Genomic DNA, 22,668 nt, shown 5'->3' with positions numbered 1-22,668 from the left:
TTTTGATTTGTAGAGCCTCATTTGATATTAGACCTGTGATTTTATTTTATTTTGGATTTAATTAAACTTTGGATTTAATTAAAGTGAATTTAATTTTATTTTGTGAATTTTATTTTATTTTGGATTTAATTAAATTTGGATTTAATTAAAGAACTGTGATTTCCAGAGTTATTGATAGTTGAGTTTTCGGCATATACTATTTCAACACTGGTCTCACCACCAGTGTCAACTTCTCTCCACAGTGTTCCCATCCTCCAACTCCCTCATCTCCCATGCTACTTTGACAGGCACATCACAAAGTTTTGTGGTTGCCTATCCATGAGGCATTCAGGAAAAAAGGGGACATAGCACCATCCTACAAACATAACATTAGAACTATTTAATAGCACTTGTCTCTAGCAAGTGGAATGGATATATCTTCTACATTCTTCTAAGAAAATTAATTATTCCGAAGATGGCGGCCCGAGCCCTCCTGCGCAGGCGCAGCAGCTCCACAAGCAGGCGGGCCCGAATGCCCAGCAGGTCCGCATCGAATGCAGCCAGCGTGTAACAATTGCTCCTGCCTGCTGCTTGGTAACGGCACAGGCGAGGGGCCCCGCAGGCGCTGGGCGGCTGGCCCGGGTCTCTGTCGGTGCTGACAGCCGCCAGGGCCAAGGGGCCATGGGGGAACCGGGCCCTGTGGTCGCGGGGGGCTCTGCCCAGACCCGGACCTGGTGCCTGCAGCGGGTGGGCATGGACTCCCAGTGGCTGCTGCTGGAGGACGGCCGCGAGGTGACTATAGGCCGAGGACTTGGAGTCACGTACCAGCTCGTATCAAAAATCTGTCATCGGATGATATCTCGAAACCACTGTGTTTTGAAGCAGAATGCCGAGGGGCAGTGGACAATTATGGATAACAAGAGTGTGAATGGTGTTTGGTTAAACAAAGAACGTCTAGTACCTTTAAAGTTCTATTCTATCCACAAGGGAGACCATATTCAGCTCGGGGTGCCTCTAGAACACAAGGAACATGCAGAATATGAATATGAGGTTGCTGAAGAAGACTGGGAGAGGTTGTATCCCTGTCTTGCCCCAAAGAGTGACCAGATGAGAACTAAAAGGAAATTTAGTTTGGAAAGATTAGAGAGCTCTGGAGTTGAAGGCCCTTCACATTCAATATCTAAAATCAGCAAAGTGTCCTGCGAACCTGAGTGTCCTGTGAAGACCCCTGGGAAAGGGGCAGTGACTAGTTCATCTTCTGGATGTGCCGATGCTAAGCAGACTTCCCTCGAGCCTAGTGAGATGGTCAGAGGAAAGCAAACTTGCCCTGGCCCCACGGAAGTCATGGAGCCACCTAAGAAGCCCAAAGCCTCAAACTCTTCAGCATCTCAGAGCAACTTAGAGCTGTTGAAGATGACCGTGTCCAGGATTCTGAAGGTGAAAACACAGATGCAGGAAAAACTGATGGCTGTTTTGAATGTGAAAAGGCAGACCCAAAAAGGGAATGCAAAGGAAATGGAGAAAATGGAGCAGGAACTGAAGGACTTACAGTCGCAGCTGTGTGCAGAGCAGGTCCAGCAGCAGGCCCAAGCAGAGCAGCTAGAGAAGACTTTCCAGGAGAAGGACGAGCATCTCCAGAATTTGGAAAAAGAGCAAGGAAAAGAGCACCTGAAGCAACAGCTGGTCCAAACTCTGCAGGAGTATCATTCTCTAATGGAAGAACTAAATCGTAGCAAGAAGGACTTCGAAGCAATCATTCAAGCCAAGAACAAAGAATTGGAGCAGACCAAGGAAGAGAAGGAGAAGGTGCAGGCAAAGATGGAGGAAGTTCTTAGCCACGTGAATGACGTGCTAAATAATGAGCTCCAGTGTATTATTTGCTCAGAATACTTCATAGAGGCTGTCACCTTGAACTGTGCCCACAGTTTCTGCTCCTACTGTATCAATGACTGGATGAAGCGGAAGGCAGAATGCCCCATTTGTCGGAAGGATATCGAGTCCAAAACCTATACCCTAGTTCTGGATAACTGCATTGATAAAATGGTAGAAAATCTGAGCTCAGAAGTGAAAGAACGGCGAGCTGCTCTCACTAGGGAACGAAAAGGAGCAGGGAGACCATCTTGAAGTCCAAGCTCCAGAGACATCTCAGACGCACTTCTCAACATTTGTTTTAGACCAGTGATTTGTACCCTTGTGGCAGCACTGAAGCAACGTCTGAGAGGATGGTACAACTCTTCTTTGGAAAGCAAAATGTCATTTCTTGAAAATAAAAAAATAAAATAAAATAAAATGAAAATTAATCATTCCAATCCATATATGTTAGCCTTAGTTATTGTTAAAGGGAGATTAAGAAGCATTGATCTCCCTGGCTATGAGACTTCTTTTTATTGTTTTGTTTTCTTTTGTTTTTGTTTGTTTTGGGGTCACACCCAGCAGTGCTCAGTGGTTTCTCCTGGCTCTGCTCTCAGAAGTAACTCCTGACAGGCTCGGGGAACATATGAGATGCCAAGATTTGAACTGGGATCTGATCTGTATTGGCCACATGTAAGACAAGCGCGGTACCGCTGTGCTATCGCTCTGAGACTTCTGATATTATAAAACTTTACACTAAACAATTTGATAAATCGATGCTTTATAGGACACAGTCATTTGGCTTGAAAATGAAAAGCAGAACCTCATTTCATATATCTACTCAAGGCATGCAGAATATAAGTATATATGCATCACCCCTTACAATAAATCTCAATCTTGGGATAAGGTAAAAACCCATTTTCTAGGCATATGGCAACACTGTTATATGTCTTTAAACATTAACAAAATGGAGGATCTTATGCACTTCTAAGATCCTTATTACCACACGTAGCGTACTCAAAAAGCCACGTGATCCAATATAAGTCTTTTAAATAAGTGTGATGGCTGTCTCCATAGCTCAGAGATATCCAGGCTTTTGCCTAGGTAAAAACCGCCGTCCCATTATAGTCCCAGAGTAAAAATGGGGACCAGCCTGAGCAAAGGAGCAATTATTGGCTGACATGAAAACCAAACTACATTGATCTCTCACCAGATGCAAAGTGTGAAAATTCCAAGTTAATTGCATAAGTAGTATAGTATTCATCAGAAAAAGCAGGAGTATGTTTGCCAGAGGAAAGTTTTTTGAAGCATATGTTTCTTCAGTTGTAACCTCTGAGATTTCCCCAACATATCAATTTTAAGCCAATTTTTAATTATTTTCTCACTTAGGTTTTGAACTGCTGTGTGTTCTTGACCCCTTTATTTTTGAAAGCTCTGTATCCTCTAGAATCTCTCTCTACAACCTCTCTTCCTGGATTTTTACAATAACAATATAAAATTATCCCCCTTTCCTTCTGTAATATATAACCCAAAATAGGCAAAGAGTTTGAGCAGGGGCCTGACCAAGTAGGTCACTTGAAAACAGCTGACCTGGGTTCAGTTCCAAGCATTACATATGGTTCTCTAAGTCCAGCTGAAAATAAATTTTGAATGCCAAGCCCAGAGTAAACCTGAACACTACTGGCTATGTCCTATGGCCTCAAAAGATTGAGCAGCTCATAGTAGCTTTAAATGGTTTTCTTTTTCTAAAATTAGGTCACTACAGTTCTTTCTACCTATAACTATCTCATTATATTTCTCCATAGTTGACAGGGAAGTCACGACAAAGGTGAAGAAGATAGAGATTTTGATCTACTTTTGTAATCATAGCAGTGAATTTTGAGAAAATAATTCGTGACTTACCTGTCCCTGGATATATTGTGTTATTGTCTCCCATTGGATCATTATGAGAAAAACTTTAAGTATGACCTATCACTTCTTTTTTTTTAATATATAAAATCTTTATTTAAGCACCATGATTACAAGCATGATTGTAGTTTAGTTTCAGTCATAAACAGAGAACCCCCCTCACCAGTGCAACATTCCCACTACCAATGTCCTCCTTTCTCCTCCCCAATCCCTACCTGTATTCAAGACAGGCATTCTACTTCTCTCATTTTTGAACATTGTCATGCTAGATATTAGTGTAGTTATTTCACTAACAGCATTCACCACTCTTTGTGGTGAGTGAGCTTCAAATTGTGAGCCGGTCCTTCCGGCCCTTCCAGCCCTTAACTCTATTGTCTCTGGGCCTTATTACAATAATGCCTTTAATTTTTCTTAAAACCCGTAGCAACACTTCTTGTGGATTCTTATTTCTCTTATTTGTCTACAATTGTAGGACGCTGATGGTGAACTTCCCTTGGTAATAGCATCTGATATTCATTGTGGTAGGTCACATTCTAGTTCCCAACATATTTGTTCCATTATCTGAGTGAATTCTGCTCACTATGGCAGTCGATGATGGGATTACAAACTAAAACCATTTAGTAGAGAAACTTTATGAATCTTCCCGGCACAAGAAAATAGCTAGTGAGACAGACACATTAATAATGAAGATTCAGATTATTTCACAGATGATTTAAATAGTTTGTTCTTGTTTTTCTTCTACTGAATAAAGAAAAAGGGAGAGCTATGTGGCTCTTTGAGTTCGTTTCCCATCTTTATACATATTAGGCCTGTCACATTTTTTTGCTCCTCATTTTCCACGTGGTCAGTACTAGTCTATCCTGTTTTGTCATATGGTGACACTATCTTTTTTTATCCTAATTTTCAATGAGGTATTGTTATTTACAATATTGTTAATGATAGTTTCATGTATACATCATTTCAACAACCCCAATGCCAAAGTCTTTTATTTAAATTCTGTTATTCTCTGATCATACTTCTTTAACACACCCATTTTACTAGCTACTTGGCATGTGTGATAGTGACTTTTGGAAGAGAATTCCAGAGCTGAGCTATGAAGTGGATTCAGGGGAATACAGTAGGCATACAAATTAGCCTCAATGAAGACAACTATTTCTTTTATCTGGGGGGCTGGAAAAGTTGTGCCTTTGGCTCTTATAATAAAATCTACTAACAAAAGGAACGTCTCATCTAAAAACATTATTGACTTCTTTTCAGGTATCAGGTTTTGTTTTGTTTTGTTTTGTTTTGTGGCCACACCAGATTGTGCTCAGGGTTTACTCCTGTCTCTGCAGTTAGAAATCTCTCCTTTTCATGCTCAGGAGACATATATGGATCTAGGGATTGGACCCAGCACTGTGTAAGGCAAGGGCTATATTATTCACTGTGTTGTCTTGGTAGGCCTTCAGGTATGGAAAAATAAACAGAACTGAGAAAACAGAAAAGAGGGGTAGTTATGTGAAATGGAAAGTGACATTAATTCTTAAATTTCTCCTACTTGTCTCAATATTTCCTTCTGGTTTTAAAATATTTTTGCATTTTCCCCCTTAAAATTATAGCAATCCCATAAATACTACTAATTCATATACTTGGAATGAGACACTTCTAAGAATCCTTACAAATATGTAAATTTGTCCTTTGGGCCATTTCAGACTAGATTCTCATATGAATACCATTCTAAATGGGACAAAGATATTAGAAATTTTAGAGAACAACCTTCCAGCAACATTTTTGGCTTCTCTCCCATATTTTCCCATTATAAAGATAATGATAATTATGATGAGATAATTTTGATGAGGTTTTAGAACTAGTCTCATCTTAAAGTCTCATCTAAAATTTTGAAGTTAGAGAGGATAGTCAACAGGCTAGTTATCCAAAACAGTAGAGAACTTGACAGAAGATGCCCCGCAATAACTGAGTATTTCATTATTGACTTTCTTAAGGCCACAAGACCTTCAGTTGATCCACTCAATTCCAGACTTGCCAGAAGGATCCTATCCTCATTTTCAAATTGTTCACTAAATGAAGATAAACATAAACTTCCCTGCCAACCTAATAATACCTCTATATAAAATATAAAAAAAGAATTAAGTACTCTTATTACTTACTAGTTATTAAATCAGACAGTGATGTGCAAGGCAGCCAGTCTGCTAGAAGAATAACCAAGACAAGAACTCTTACCCTTTATATACATGTTAACCAATAACACATATATGTTTTAAATATGTTCACCCATTGTATACACATTAATTGTACTTATCAAGAGAAATAATACACTTTATTTTTCTTATAAGTAATAATTTATATTTTGGAACTACATACTTTTGGTAGAGAGCATACCAACCTACTTGGCGTTGATTTTTCAAAGACATGGATCCCAGGAATGACACTCGTGAGGAAAAAAAAAAACATGGTGAGAGGCTGATTTTTCCTTGAAAAAGTATCACATACAGTTGAAAGAGGCAGAGTTTTCATTGGTAATCTCAAATTTCCTGAAGGAAGTTCTAAAAGAAAAAGGTGAAAGGAAATTTTTCAAATTTTTATGATAGAGAAATTGTTAATTACATTTTTATATTTCAGTTTACCCTTATACTGATGAAGAAAAGTCAGTATCACAGTCTTGGAGGGAATAGACAACCTAATAAATGACCTTAGAGAGTCTCAGACTGAGAAACAAAACAGCCTTAGGAACTGAAATCTAGAGTATGAGATATGCACTGACATCTGTGCTATGTTATAACTGAGGAACAAGATCAGGGTTGGAGTTGCAAGAGGATTTGATGCTATGGTTGACATACTTGATCTGGGATTGCTAAAATGTGTTTTGTGTGATTTACAGAATCCAGGGTAGGTCTTAGTCTGCAGATGATTTGGGTTAGTGTTTCAGATAGAGAAGAAATGTAATTTAGACAGAAAGAACATTGGAAATTATAGTGATAAACATTTGTCTATATATCTCTTTGTTTTAATCATACTGAAATTTGCTCCCTTTATATTATTAATAAACACATTGCAAGAAAATTTGAACATTTGGATTAGGAATGTCTTTTTAAAGTGGACCACAACTCTTTCCCCTCTAAGGAAATATTATCAATTGCCACTTTTAAATCAATTTATCATACTAGAGGAATAAAGTTATTAAAGCACTGCAATGTTCCAATGAACCACTTATCTGCACAATAGTAAAATAGTTGAAATCATTTCTAAGCTGGGAAGGCAGGACTAAGGCAGAGATATATTACAGAAGGTTAGGTATTTGTTCAACACCCATGATCTAGTATCACCAAGATTGATCCCCAAGCTCAGATCCAGGAGATCATGTGTAGTTCTGGTAATTGAACCAGGGTGGACCAGTGCCTTAACTCCCCTTCTATCTCTGCTACCCAGAACTTTAAACATTTGTGCCCACCTTTGTAAGATATGTTTTTCATTCCACAAATAATCAAAGCATAATGAGATAAACAATACTTACTTTTCTCCTCATAATTATATCTTCTGTTAAAAATCCTGCTATAGGGGATGGAGAGATAGTACAATAGGTAGGGCATTTGCCTTGCACGGAGCCAACTCAGGTTCAGTCCTTGGCTTCCCATGTGGTCTCTTGAACAAGACCAGAAGTGATTATTGAACACAGAGGTAGGAGTAACCCCTGAGCAATGCCCAGTGTACCCACCCCTAATTCTACTCTCATTGGTAATATGCATTGCATTTTATCTGGTTAGATAATGCATTCTAAGAATAGGGATGTGAGATGCAAAATTCTACATTCGTGAACAGGGGTGGCTCTCTAAGTTCAAGCAGAATATGATAGCTCACTTATCCTAGTTATATAATTCACTCACCCTAGTTACATAAATGGAAGGTCTAGATTTTCTTGATTTTTCAGTAAAAGGGGGGAGGGTAAAGGTGGATAATTGAAGTGGAGAGAAACTCTTTTCTGACAAGTAGACTAAGGCATTAAAGTGAAATAAGTGCTGGGAGGGTGCTATTTCATATAAGATGGCATCTGACTAATAAGAGGACTATGAAGAGGACAGTGAAGTGGACATCACTGATGGGATTGTAGCTTGAATAAAATCAAGTGAGAGAGACCTCTAGCTTTGGAATGATGTTGCATTGGTGGCACAATCAATGCCACCAGTTGACCCTGGTATTTAGAATGGTGACAAGCAGTTTCAGAAATAGTCCTAGAGGGGCAGTAGTTCTCACCACATGGTTTGGAGTCATTGTGAAAAAGTAAGAGTTATTAATTTGTTATAGTTTCGTAAAACATGAAGGTTTTCTGATTCAGATTCTTGACTCACTGGAAGAAACAAGGGTAAAGTCGGTCTATAATTCTCCTGGAAGAACATCACTAACTTATGGCTATAATAGGGTACATGTGGCAGGTTACAAAGGAGACACTGTTATCCTCATATTAATCACCTTTGACAGAATATGCACACATAATATGTACACCTTTGACAAATTTTCTTTTTTTATTAATATCTTTAAACACCTTGATCACAAACATGATTGTGGTTGGGTTTCAGTCATGTAAAGAACACCCCTTTCACCAGTACAACATTCCCATCATCAATGTCCCAAATCTCCCTCCTTCCCACCCCACTGCTGCCTGTACTGTAGACAGGCTTCCTATTTCCCTCATTCATTCACATTGTTATGACAGTTCTCAATGTAATTATTTCTCTAACTGTATTCGTCACTCTTTGTGGTGAGATTTGACAAATTTTCTTTTTTTCTTTTTTATTTATTTTTATTTTTAAGGCCCTTTTCCTTACCAGTTATGATCTCTAACTGCAGATCTGAGAACCAACGGTCTGAACTAATGGTCTGAACAAGATACTTTCCAATGTCAAAAGATGCAGGAAGTTTCCTAATAGCACGAGGACTCTTGTTTGGCTGGTTCAATCTTTGCTACTGCTGCTCACAGAGCTTGCCATATCATCTGTGTTTTCTCACGCCCACCTTCCCCCAAACCTTTCACTTTCTCTGTTTGTACTTGAATTTGAAGATGTCTATGCTAGGGAAAGTCTCTCACGGAATGATTGTTGTGGGTTCAATTTGCATCATGCCAAAGCATTCCCACCCTACCTGGGCTTGCTTTGGTCTTATTCTCACTGTCACCGAGGGAGAGGTTAGGTTAGGGAAAAAAGAGACCCTTCTCCTGAGGACAGATAGCCATGGTGCCAGGATCCATGGTTCTTCCAAGGTTAAGAATGGAGATTTCACAAATTTTCATTCATCACAGAAATAAACTGGAAATTAAAAAAAATCAGTGATGAAAATTAATTAAAGTCACAGAAATAAAAACATAATTTTTACCTAAGTAGTTTGATCTGAAAATGTCACAAAATATCTTTAACAGTTTTAAAATATTTTCTCATTGGACTCATTCCAACTGAAGACATACACTCTTCATCAGTATATTCATTGTTGTCAACTTGTTTCATGACATTGGACTCTGCAAGGCGCACTGGATGCCTTAACCAGTTGTAGTACCTTTTTGATACTAGGAAGCAGTGAAAACCCTCCCAGTTTGTCTAGCTTTGGCTATTACTTCTTTGTTGTCCTTTCAGTAATGGTGTCAGGCAGAGGATAAAAGAGAAATTGAGGGAAGAATTGCAGTGCAACAATTACTTAGGCTGATCATATACTTCAAGAAAATTGTAACCCTTGACTGCAGTGGGAGATAGGAAGAGAGAATCTAGGCTCAGTAGGACCTGCAGGCATAAACTTAAGACAGAGAAGACAGGCTACATTGCCTAAAATAAATTTTCAAAAAATAAAATGCTTTGTTCTTTTGAGATGAAATTCCAACTGTCATTAAAATAGTCAAATAGAGACTACATATTTATTTTTTTTTGTGCCACACCCATTTGATGCTCAGGGGTTACTCCTGACTAAGCGCTCAGAAATTGCCCCTGGCTTGGGGGGACCATATGGGACACCTGGGGATCGAACTGCAGTCTTTCCTTGGCTAGCGCTTGCAAGGCAGACACCTTACATCTAGCGCCACCTCACAGGCCCCGAGACTACGTATTTCTTGTCAGAGGTATTGCATGTATGTTTGGCTTAGCAATTTTTCTGTCATAGTACCTCTAACAATAGTCTGTAGTAAACTTGAACTTTGAGAGTGAGGTGACAGGTTTCTCTCAGTACCTTAGAAAACAAGATATTTGTTAGATATTTTATGTACTTTATCCTAAAATTATGACTATAACGTGGTGTTTTAAGTTTGTTCATTCCAACATAAATTTTCTTTTAATAACTTAGAATATGAGATACTCTCCCTTCACATAACTGTTTTAGTAATAATGAAATCTCAGGAAACTGTGTCAGTATGTGCCAAATTCTACATTTCATTTATGCATCTCCCATAAATAATAAACTCTAGTTTGTGTTTCACTACATTGAATATTCCCTTTATGGATTATATGATCATTTAGAAACTGAACACTATTTTTATTTTAATAGTTGTTTAGATTCTTTTTAAAAATATTTTGTTATTTAAACACCGTGGTTAAACAGAAATGTTTGTAGTTGGGTTTCAGTCTTAGAATATATACTATCTTTCACCAGTGCAAATATCTGCCACCAGTCTTCCCTTATTTCCTTCCCCTTCACACCACTGCCTGTCTCTGGGACAGACATTATATTTATCTCACTACCATTGTCATGGTAGTTGTCAGTGAGGTTAGTCCTCTCACTGCACTCACCACTCTTTCTGGCATGCTTCATATCTTGGGCTGGTCCTCCTAGCCTTCAACTCTATTGTCTCTAGATATTATTACCATACTGTCTTTTATTTTTCTTATGTTACTCAGATGAGTGAGACTATTGTATATCTTTTCCTCTCCTATGACCCATTTCATTTGGCATATTACTCTCCATGTCCACCCATGTATATGAAAATTTCATGACTTCATTTTCCTTACAGTTGCATAGTATTCCATTGTATAGATGCACCACAGTTTCTTCAGCTATTCATCTGTTGTCAAGTAACTGTTTTTTCCCAGGTTCTGGCTTTTGTAAATAGTGCTGCAATGAATGTAGGAGTGCAGAGGGCATTTTTATATTGTGGATTTGTGTGTGTGTGTGTGTGTGTGTGTCTGTTCCTAGGTAATGTCCCAAGGAGTGGTATTGCTGGATCATAAGGAAGCTCAATTTCCAATTTTTTGATGAATACCCATATTGAGAAACTGAACGTTTTAATACAGAATCCTTTGAAATGGTATTTGCACAGAAGACTGAAATTGAAAGTTAAAACACAAAAATTTAGGTAGGTAGTTATTCATATTATAAAGTGCTTTCTTAGAAATAAAGTTTTCTGATTTTCATTCTCTAAACATTGTTATTCTGGTAAAATGTGATGATGGTTGAGTTTTAGCAAATTGTAGAAGAGACTTATATAGAATTAAAAGTGACTCATGGGAAAATAAAGAAACAAAGCTGTAAATGAAAGGGAGACATGGCAATGGGTGTGGGGATAGTGGTTGGGGTGGTTGTTGAAGAGAGGAAACAGACAATGGAGGAGAAACAACCACTCTGGTGGTGGTTGTGGTGTTAGAATAATGTTTCTCTGACATGGACAGTATTAGAAAAGTGAGAATTATCGTTACATAAAATAAGAATGTTTTTTAAAGTAAAATGCCAAGTAATAAATGATGGCCACTTAAAGATGAATATAAAGAATATTAGAAATAGTCATATTTGTTTATGAAAAGATAAGGCTTAATATGCAGAAATGCCATTTGCACTCACCTTTTGGGAACCCATTTCTGCTTCCAAATGCTTCTCCTTCAATAGCTTGATTTGATACTGTCCTGAACAAGTAACTTTCCAAAGGGGAGTGATGAACTACCATGACAAGATATGCAAAATATATGATTAAAAATAATTCAAGGGTAGGTCAGAGCAGGAAATTGCCCTCATTAAGCAGATTATCTATCTCTGCTGAAATGCCAAGTAACAATCAAAGCTGACCTTTGCCAAACAAAAAGATAAAAAGTCAACAGGATATTGCACTAGGTTTTATGCTACAGAGAAAAGAAAAATTAATGCCATAAAAACATTTTTGATGGCCTCCATTTAGATACTGGAATTGCTGACACATACAACTAGATCAGAATATATTTGCAATTGTATTCAATGCTTGATATTCGAAATTTGGAGAGACTTTGTATAATGGTAAGTTGATGAATTTTCATATTTGTTGATACTTTATAAAAATAGTAGATAGCAACAGAGGACATTTTGTCAGAGTGATCAGACAGAAAAGGTTTAAAAGAATAAGATATAAAACATTGGAAATAACCAAAAAGCTTACACATGTTTGAAAGGACCAGTGTAAGAGGCTTTGATAAAAGCTACTTCCTCTTCCATTTCAAACAAGATTTAAAGCTAGTTTTATTTTAAAATATACAATATTTTGAAATAATTTATAATTGAATCACCATGATATACACAATTACAAAGTTGTTCATAATAAAGTTTCAGTTATACAATTTCCAACATCCATTCCTTTACCTGTGCATATTTCCCACAACCAGTGTTCCCAAGTTCTCTCCTGTCTTCCCACTCCCCTTTCTGTTGCTCTCCCCCTGCCTGCCTCTATGATAGACATCCCCCCCCCCTCTCTCTCTCTCTCTCACACACACACACACACACACACACACACACACACACACACTTACATTTCCTTTGTGTCCATTTAGACACCATGGTTTGCAATATTGTTACTGTAGTGTTTTCATACAACTATAAAATCACTTTTTTTTTCCTTTCATCTTTTCTGATTTATTTAGCACAAATACCCTTAATTAAGCCAACCCTGATCTTCAGATGATTTATGATAAACTCTGGCTAATAAGAGTGGCAGGGAAAGCAGCAGAAAACTAGAAACTTGGCTGACTCAGTCAGCTCCAAGAGGCTGCTCAACACCCCTTGCTGAAATGCGCTTCTTCCCTTGACTCTGGTTTCCTGTGCATCACTCCTTGTAGCTAACCTGTTTATTCCAGGGTGGCCATGAACACAACATGGTGAATACCAGGAGCTGCAGGTGACTGAAAGCAAACAGCATAGTTCCCCCAAACGTTCCACCACTATTCCTATGTCCCTCTACTACTCCTCTTCATTTCTCCCTTTTCTTACTGCTTAATAATCTATTTTGTAATCCATAGCAGTGGAATGACAAAAAGTACTTTTCTTCATCTAGGATTTTATTAATGGGATCTTTTGTTAATAGGTCTTGAGTTTTCTCATCCTGATTTATATAATCGTAATATCATCTCAAATTGTTTTGTTTTTGTTTTGAACATTTTGTTTGTGGGTAGTGGTTACTGATATTTGAACTTGTGATATTTTTGGCCTTTTTCAAAAGGCTAATCCTGTGTGTACAAATGCATACATTTACAAGAGGACTTGTGATTCACCATACACTCTTCATTTTGCAAAAGCACTCTACTTGTAATGACATGGTTTTCAACCTTTTTGTATTCAGAAGAATACTGCTTTCTAAGTGAAACTGAAGTTGGGGATCCAGAGTTTTAGTTTCTTATTCCCTCAGCACTTGCCTAGCTTTCTCTGCTCCCTACAGGAATCCTTTATGCAGTTTGATAGGACACTGTTTAAATTCCACTCGTCAAATGTATATTGTTTAAACCTGTTCTGAAGTATATGGATATCATTCTCTTGCTGTTTTCCACTTGTTGTGAACATTCTTTCACATATGTCTTGTATATGTTCAGGAATTTCTCTAGACTATGAGTCGGAGGACTCATAAAGAATGGGCATAATTTGACCTTTCTAAAGTGCTCATACCAAATTATTAGCAAAGTCTAAGTGTTCTATGCCTCATCTTCTATATCTTATTGACTTAATTTATTATGGTTAATGTTTATAAAATGAATGTATTTTTTCATTTGGTGTTTCATTGATTACAACTGAGTTAAACATTTTCACCTGTTATGCCATTTTTTATTCCTTTGCCAAATACATATTTGTATCATTAGGCTGAGTTCTACTGAAAGATTTGTATTTCTCTTTTTTATTTGAGAAAATTCTTTATATATGCCTTATACAGTTATGTCTGGATTACTGGCTTTGTCATTGTTGGCTCCAAGTTTTTAGGATGTATCTTAATCGTTATGGTGTTATTCTACAGTCAATAGTTCTTGATTTTAATGTATCAAGCTTATTTTTTCTTTATAATTAATGCATATATATTTAAATATATATTTAAAATAATTTTCTATAAAATGGACCAAACTGAATTTTTTCCATATAATATTTAAATACAGCTTTTCAGATATTTTATTTGCTATATAACATATTATGTTTGTCTTACTTAAGGATCCAATTTTATGTTCATTCTTTATTAAGTAAGTGATACAATAATGAATATTATTGTTTATATTACCAGTACTTAATTTTTCCAAAGTGGTTTAAAGTTTTTTTCATAATACAGTTGTTTCTTGAATTCAATTTTTCTGCATCAGTTACACCACCAGCAAGCATTGCTCCCAATTTCCCAGTTACCTCCAAACTTATCCCCTTGGCATGCACAAAAATAATTTACTTTATATTTTATTTATTTTTATAGAATATTTATTTAAGCACCATGATTACAAGCATGATTGGTAGTTGGATTTCAGTCATAAACAGAACACCCCCTTCACCAATACAACATTCCCACCACCAATGCCCCCCTCCCTCCTTCCCAATCCCTTCCTTTATTCGAGACACGCATTCTGCTTCTCTCACTCAATAACATTATCATGCTAGTTGTTAGTGTAGTTATTTTCCTAACTTCATTCACCACTCTTTGTGGTGAGCATCATAATGTGAGCCTGTCCTTCCAGCTCTCATCTCTATTGCCTCTGGGCATTATTACAATAATTTCCTTAATTTTTGTTAAAACCCATAGATGAGGGAGACTATTCTGTATCTCTCTCTCTATGGTTTATTTCATTCAGCATACTTTATATTAATTTTAATGGTTTCATTATTACTAATAGTTTATATTAATAATAGTTTCATATTTTATAATATATTAATTTTTGTTATTTTGTTACTTTACATTATTTAATATTTTATTTTAGTTACAGCTAATTGGTAATGGAATTATCAAAAAACTGCAGGAAAAGAAAATTCGTGATTGTTACATCTCAACAGTGGGGTCTTAAGTCATTGTCTGAAAGTTTAAGCTGATTGTTTCTAGCTGAGTATACTATGTTAGTGAGTTTTTTGATCTTCGGTGGCTTCTATGCTACTCTCACACTTAATTTGATGTCTTCCTCATGGAGTATTGGTATTGAGGAATTTGGAGGTGTCACAAGCCCATGTATTTGGCCATGCACTCCAGGAATTCCAGGCTCTCTGAATCTAGGCTGATGAGTTGGCATGGTGGTGGCTGTAGGACGTTGGTGTGGCTCTGGGATTTCTGCCAGTACAAAGAGATATGGAAACCTGCCCAACCCACTCCAACAAGATCCCAGAGTTTTCAGCACCAACCCCAGAAAACTTGAGTTTTTGTTGTTTTGATATGCAGAAATTAGTTTTGAATCCCTTAAGTTGGGCTCTTGGTATGGCTATGATTGTGGAGCATGGGTGTGAGGGTGTGAATACCATGGCTTCGTCAGGGTGGACACTCTGCCAATCGACTTCCTGAGGGTACCCCAGAGTTTTCATTTGTGAGACCAGTGTGCCCATGAATTTTGGTGACTTGCATTTCATCTCTTTCAAGAACTAAATGAGTCTGTAGGGCAAGGCTGATGAATTGACATGGTAGTGGCTGGGAGTCATGGATGTGGCTTCAATAATCTATATACTACATAGTTCTTATTATATCAGGTTTTCATTATGCATAACTCTGTTTCTAGATTCTCTGTTCAATTATATTGGTATATTTCTATGTAAAAGTGTGGCTTTTTATAATTTTTTAATATAATTTTTATTTTGATCATAGTGGTTTACATGTTGTTGACAATAATATTTTAGTTAAATATTTACATAACATCAGGGGGGATTCCCATCACCGAATTGTCCTCCCTACACTTCTGTTTTTGTCCTATCTCCCGTATCCTCTTCCCTCACCCCCAGGGCTGCTAGAATATGTGGTCCCCTATGTACCTATCCCACTACATAGTGGCTTTTTATAATTTTATAATTTGGAAATGGAAGCACATATCCATTAAGTTATGTGGGGATATAACTTAATCACTTTTTTAAGGATCACCTTGCTACTCTTGATCATATGCATATTAAGAAATTTTTAGGTTTGTGAAATATTTGAAACATAAGGGTGCAGTTTGGGAAAAGAAATTTGCAACTATATATATGCATACATCATTATTCTAAAAGTCAAAAGCTTCCCTACTGAAAAGCTTCCCCAAAAGCTTCCCTACTAAATTTGTAGGTATCAATGTGAATACTATTCGAGGTGAGGCAGAGAGTTAGTAGAATTTTTAGGTTTTATTTTATTGTTTTATCATTAGTTTACAATATGAAAGAATTTAAGTAGCCTAGCCTTTATACCTTAATATACATCTGACTCACTGTCTCCACCACCAATGTTCCAGTGAAGTCTCACCATCAAAATACCTGTTCCTTTCCAACTCCTTCCTTTTCATCCCCAGAAACCACTATTTTCGCCAAGTTTAACAATTATTTCTGTTGCTTTGTGTCAGTTTATTAGCTTTAGTTACTAATATTTAATACTAGCAAAACCATCTGGTAATTATCTTTCACTTGTTTATTTTACTGATCTCAAATTTTATTCATTTAGTCCCAAAGGTATAACTTCTCTTGTTAAATGGCATCATTGTACTCCATTGAGTATACAATTTGATATGAAAAATATACATATAACTATGTACTATGTGAAAACAATAGTTCTAGTTTCCTACAAGAAACAATGCGATCATAATTGAATTCAGTATCTATTTGTGTTAGATGGTTGAAAGATTGGAAATTAAGAGACACATTATTGTTGAAAGTGCTAATAATGTCAGAGGTAGGAATATCTTTCACTCAGAGGCTTAAGAAAGGTATCACCACTTTGAATCAATTAATTTTGTTGAAAGGCTTTTCTTCTTCCATTTTATGAGACCATATTAACCAACTCTAAATCTAAGCATTTATCTCTGAGCTGTCTATTATAGTCCATTAGTTTGAGAGAAGTATCTTATTGATGGGATTCCTATAACTTTTTAGTGTACATTGAAGTTAAACAGTGTGTTACCAGAGTGGCTTTGATTGGAGGGAAATTTATGATTCCATACAAGTTTTAGCTGAGTTTAAATTCTTAAAGAATATCCTCAGAATTTTTATTAGAATTACATTGACTCTGTATTCGGATATATTGCTCATTTTGAAAATGTCAGTTTTTCCAATCCATGAACATGGATTATTTTTTATTACCTGTGTCTTCTACTTCTTTCAGTGGTGATTAATGGTTCTCAATATGTAAGTTTTATCCTCTTATTAAATTGATTCCTACATATTTAGTGTTTTGGACAGTATTTTTAAAATGGAAGTCTTACCTCCTCATTATCTTCTAGATCTAGACCATTATTTGCATATCGAAACACAACCACCATTTGTACTGATTTTTAGCCTGTTTCTGGGCTGTTTATTGTATCTAAAACATTTTAATAGGATTCTAAGGTTTCTGTGTATTATTCTGTGTATATTATCATGCCTTCCCCAAATAGTGATGGTTTTTCTTTTATAATTTGTATACCTTTGCTTTTTAAAAAGCCTGATTGAAGTCACAAGACTTTCTAAGATTATATTAAATAACAGTGGAGAAAGGTGACGTCCTTGCTTTGTGCCTGATCTAAAAGTGGGAGGCTGTATGTTGATGAATGTGTCTGTGAGCTTGTTGTAAATAGTATTACTATCTTGAGGAAGTTTTCTTTTGTCCCCATTTTGTTGGTTTTTAAAGCATGAAAGCACTTTTGAACTTGTTAAAAGCTTTGTTTGCATCAATCAATTATGATAATATCATTTTTGTATTTGTTGAAATGATATATTATTTTTATTTATTGAATGATCCTTATATTCCTAGGATGACTACTACTTGACCATGATGTTAGTACTTTTGATATATTGTTGGATTTCACTTGATAAATATATTTTGATAATTTTTTCATCAATGAAAAATTTTTCATCTTAGTTTATCAAAGATATCTATCTATAATTTTTATCAGTATCTGTCTGCTTTTGGTATTAGGGTAAACTTCCTTCATAGAAGATGTTGGGGAGGGCTATTTTAATGATTGCTTTATTGAAGCACTGTGATTACAGAAATGTTTCATAGTTGGGTTTCATACATAGAATGTACTCTACCTTTCACCAATGCAACTTTCCTGCCACCAGTGTCCCCCATTTACTTCCCAATCCCCCATACCTGCCTGCCTCTAGAGCTGGCTTTTTGCTTCTCTCCCTCCCTCTACCTCTCTCTCTCCCTCCACCTTCCCCCCTTCTTCTATCACCTTTTAGACACCGTGGTTTGCAGTGTTGTTAATGAGTGGGCACCATACATGTTACTTTATCTCCTTTCAGCATCCAGTTTTTTCTTTAAAACATGGGGAAGCCTTTTTGAAGGTTCAGTAGAACTTAGTATGTGGACCTGCACTTTTATTCCTGGAAATATTTTTAATTACAATTTCAATTTTCTTAATTGTTATTGGTCTGTACAGGTTTCTACTTTCTCTTAACCAATCTTAGAATGTTTTTTCGTTCCAAGAATTACTATTTTTCTCCTAGTTTCTCTAGTTTTCTTCATAGAGTTGTTTGTAATAACATCATTTAACTTCCATATTTCTGAATTGTCTGTTGTACTTTCTCATGTTTCTATTTTTCTTTGTGAGTATAACTAAGGTTTTATCAATTTTTAAAATTCTTTTAATTATTTACAGGGCAATTTGTGTTTTTTTCTTTTTTTCAGATGTATCCCTTTTGTTAATTAATAATATATTTTTTATAATTAGGTTTACTTGTATTTGGTTCCTATTTAAATAACTTTTCTCTTCTTGATGGATTCTCACCTTGATCATTATATAGTATTCCTCATTTTCTTATGTTTTATCAGACGTTGGAATTGCTATTTCTGTATTTTGGATGGGGAGAATTTGGACCATAGCAAAAATACTTAGGGATTATTCCTGGCACTGCACTCAAAACTTACTCAAAGTGATGCATGGAGGACCTTGTGGGCTTCTGGGAATCAAACTTGAGTTGAATGCATGCAAAACAAGTGCCTGATTTCTTCTACTATTGTACTGGCATTCCATATCTGGGGTTGTGTGTGTGTGTGTGTGTGTGTTGTTATGCCCCCAAATCAATGCTGAGGCACCATTACCATCAATATATGACTTGTTTATGTAGTGCTGCTCAGGTATGGTATTGCTGCAGACCACTAGATCCACAACTTGAAATGCTATGAGGTCATGTGATACTTGGGGTAGAACTTGGACCTTGAGCATGCAAGATATGCATTTTACCCTCTAATTCCTCATTCCTGCCTTTATCCTTGATTGGCTTAGAGTACTTTGCCAATTCAGAATTTTACTCTTGATCTATATTCATCTTCTTGATATGGAACTCTTGTATATAATATAGATCTATTCTGCCTTTTTATCTATCCTTAACTCTGTGTATACATAGTTAATACTATTTACATTTAATATGATTATTGATATATGAGTCTGAATTTCTACCACATTCTCTTTTGTTTTTGTCTGTTTTATATTTGTTATTTATTTTCCTTTTGTGTCTCTCTTTATATATGTTATATATATATAGGTGATATATATATATATATATATATATATATATATATATATATATATATATATATATATATATATGTGATTTTTTCCCTGGTAATTCCCACAATTTTTCTTCTTTTTCTTTTTTTTTCTGCCACATCTGGCAATACTCAGGCATGGCTCCTGTCTTTTTGCTCAGGAATTATTTCATTATTTTCTTTGAGTTATCTCTCCTCCAGATTTAAATTTTTCCTACACAAAGTTTTGTATCAAAAATCTCCCCCTTTGAGCTCGCAGTTGGACCCAGCAGAGCACACATGCCAGGAAAGCCGTCCCTCTTTTTCTGGTATGTCAGGATCTCTGGGCAGACAGTGGGCCACAGACCTCCTTGACTGAACACTTAGTCCAGGAGACTGAGACCCCCCCCCATGCCAGTGGGTCTTCATGGCCAGCCCTGGCAACTTGTGCCCTGGGGGGTGGGTGGAGGAGGGAAACCTCTCCCCTATGCATACTGGACCCCCTGTATTGTTTGGTACTAATACTATTTTTCAAAATCGCGCGGGCGCAAATATACTTTTTAAGCATTATCCAAAAACGTACCTGATCCTAGACTGTTCCTAGGAATGGAATCAAGGTGCTCAAGATTTGGGTAAAATACTCATATAGACCTTTATTCTCTAGTCTTTTTTTGGACGTGACTTTTCATATTGATTCCAAGACTAAATTATAAACAGTCCGTCTATATATTGTATATAGTCTCTATCATGTATTGCCTCTCCCCTCACCCCTGTGTCTCTCCTACCCTCTCATTCCCCAACCCTGAACCATTATCTTCCCCTTATTCAACCCTCTTTATCCTCAGTTCCTAACTGGGTAGACACTAAGACTGACCTTCTGCCCCAACAGACCACCATCCAGCTCCTCATTGAAAGACACCCTCTCAGTCCCCATCTCATGCCTTGACAAAGAACTACAACCAACATCCCTGCTGACCCATGCTTGGTGGCCCCTCTCGCCCCCATCAAACTATGGACTGTTGCATGATACTGGAATCAGCTTCAGTAAAACCCCTAGTTCAAGGACAATATAGGGTTCTGTAATGCCGCAAAACATTTCTCAAACTCAACTATCACCTGTTGTCTTCAAATACCTTTGTTTTCTTTCTTTTTTTCTTTTTAAACACAGGTTTATTTAACTGTTCTATTTTAATATATTCATATTTTTGCTATCATTATCATTTTTGGTGCTGCTTGGTACTAAAGCCTTGCCTGGGATAAAATGGCAGATCAAAAACGGACCGCAGAAAGTGTGAGTATAACCAGTCATCCTTACAGAATAGCACCAGCAATCCAACATGAAACCATACGTTTTTGTATGGGCACAGTAAACAAGGGGAAATCATAGTCACAGAAATAAGATCTTATCTTCTAGGGATAAGACCTTACACTTTTTATACACTAGGGTGCCTCCCATCCCGGACATGTGTCATGTGGATACAACCCAGTCTCCAGGAGATTGGACAGTGTCAGTTCAACTCCAAACCCCAGATCCCAGATGTAGAACTGATACAGCTCTGGGCAACAACTCCAGGAACCAACTTCATTGGGAGAATTATAACACAGCTCTGGCACTAACTTGTACCAGTTATGATATGACAATGAGGAAATGACAACTTGACCCAAGACCAAGTCGTCTTATCACCTCACCTAACACTGGATGGAAACCAGAAGGTGTACTGTCTTTTGAATGGCGAAAAATAAGAGCACCATGTACAGAAAACCGACTTTGACAGCTGCGACTGGGCAGAACTATCCTTGGGGCCAATAAGAAAAATCCTGCCCTAGACTGTAGACCAGAACTCTTATTAAATAAAAAAAGGATTTCTTATTGCAGAGGCCCAAGTTGGACACCAGAGACTGAGCAGAACCCTTAGATCCATAATATCCCATACTTCGGCTTGGGGACTGAATGAAAACAGGGAGCATCTGATACAGAAGACTGTACACAACAATGGTGGAACAGAACCTTTAGAACTGTAAAGACTCTAACTTAGACCCTGTCCTAGGACCTGTACAAATGCCAAGACCGCTAGATACAGTGGCCTCATTGTCTCACCCACAGCTGAGAGGAAAGTTTCCTGGAACCACATACAAAGCCCTTGGGATGAGGTAATGAACACCTATGGAGCCAGGGGTTGATCCCATGATGGTATGCTTCAAGGATGGAGAAGCCCTGAATCTCCTAGGCCACGGGAATTTCCATTCTCCCCCAATGCTTACTGTGCCTATACAAAAAAAAAGTGGAGGGAACGCCAAACCCTACCACTGCAGCACCCCTTCTTTTTCTTGTTTTGTTTTGATTTGTTAGTTTTTTACTTTATTTCCCTTCTTTCCTCCACTTTTCTCTTCTCTTTTCACTCCTGTGATTATTATTTGGTGATTTTGTTTTCTTTTCTCATTAGCTGGGTGCATATTTTTTCTTCTTTTTCTCTGTTTTTGGTAGTTGCAGCCAATTTTTTCTTTCTTCCTTTTTTTCTCTTTCCTTCTTTCTTTTTTCTTCTTATCCTTTTTATCGCAAACGACAACAGAATAGACAATCTACAACAAGCTATAAAGTGGAGACCAGTTGCACTAGTATGCTGGGGGAAAAGGGAGGGAGATATGAGATGCATGCTGGAAATGGGGGTGGAGGGAGGACAGCATTGGGGTGGGAGTGCCCCTCATTTATTGTCACTACGTACCATAAATAATGCTGTGAAAAATAAAAAATATAAAAAATCTCCTTTATTTATTTATTTATTTATTTATTTATTTATTTATTTATTTATTTATTTATTTATTTATTTATTTATTAGTTTTTAGTTTCTGGTCCACACCCGGCAGCACTCAGGGGTTACTCCTGGCTCTCTGCTCAGAAATCACTCCTGGTGGGCATGGGGAACCATACAGGGATTTGAACCAATGGTTGATCCTAGTTCAGCTGCTTGCAAGGCAAACACCCTACCACTATGCTATTTCTCTGGCCCCCCAAAATTCCCTTTTTGTGTTTGTCTCAACTTATTGCCATTCAAGTCTGTAGATTGTATTTTTCTTGTTTTTTAGTATTTTTCCCTGAT

General features: G+C 37.0%; 1 protein-coding gene across 1 annotated transcript; it reads left to right on the top strand.

Annotated features, from left to right (window-relative positions):
* The first annotated feature begins 660 nt into the window (after positions 1-660).
* Positions 661-2,115, top strand: LOC125999097 (E3 ubiquitin-protein ligase RNF8-like). The gene has a single exon (XM_049767084.1). It carries the CDS (start codon positions 661-663, stop codon positions 2,101-2,103), a length of 1,443 nt encoding a protein of 480 aa, XP_049623041.1. The 3' UTR covers positions 2,104-2,115.
* Positions 2,116-22,668: the final 20,553 nt, after the last annotated feature.

The sequence above is a fragment of the Suncus etruscus genome, chromosome X (genome assembly GCF_024139225.1).
Source record: "Suncus etruscus isolate mSunEtr1 chromosome X, mSunEtr1.pri.cur, whole genome shotgun sequence".
In the NCBI taxonomy this organism is placed as follows: domain Eukaryota; kingdom Metazoa; phylum Chordata; class Mammalia; order Eulipotyphla; family Soricidae; genus Suncus; species Suncus etruscus.
This window is presented reverse-complemented; position numbering and strand designations above follow the sequence as displayed.

Excerpts from the sequence above, each read along its gene's own strand:
- LOC125999097 (XM_049767084.1), top strand. The coding sequence starts at position 661 with ATGGGGGAACCGGGCCCTGTGGTCGCGGGGGGCTCTGCCCAGACCCGG.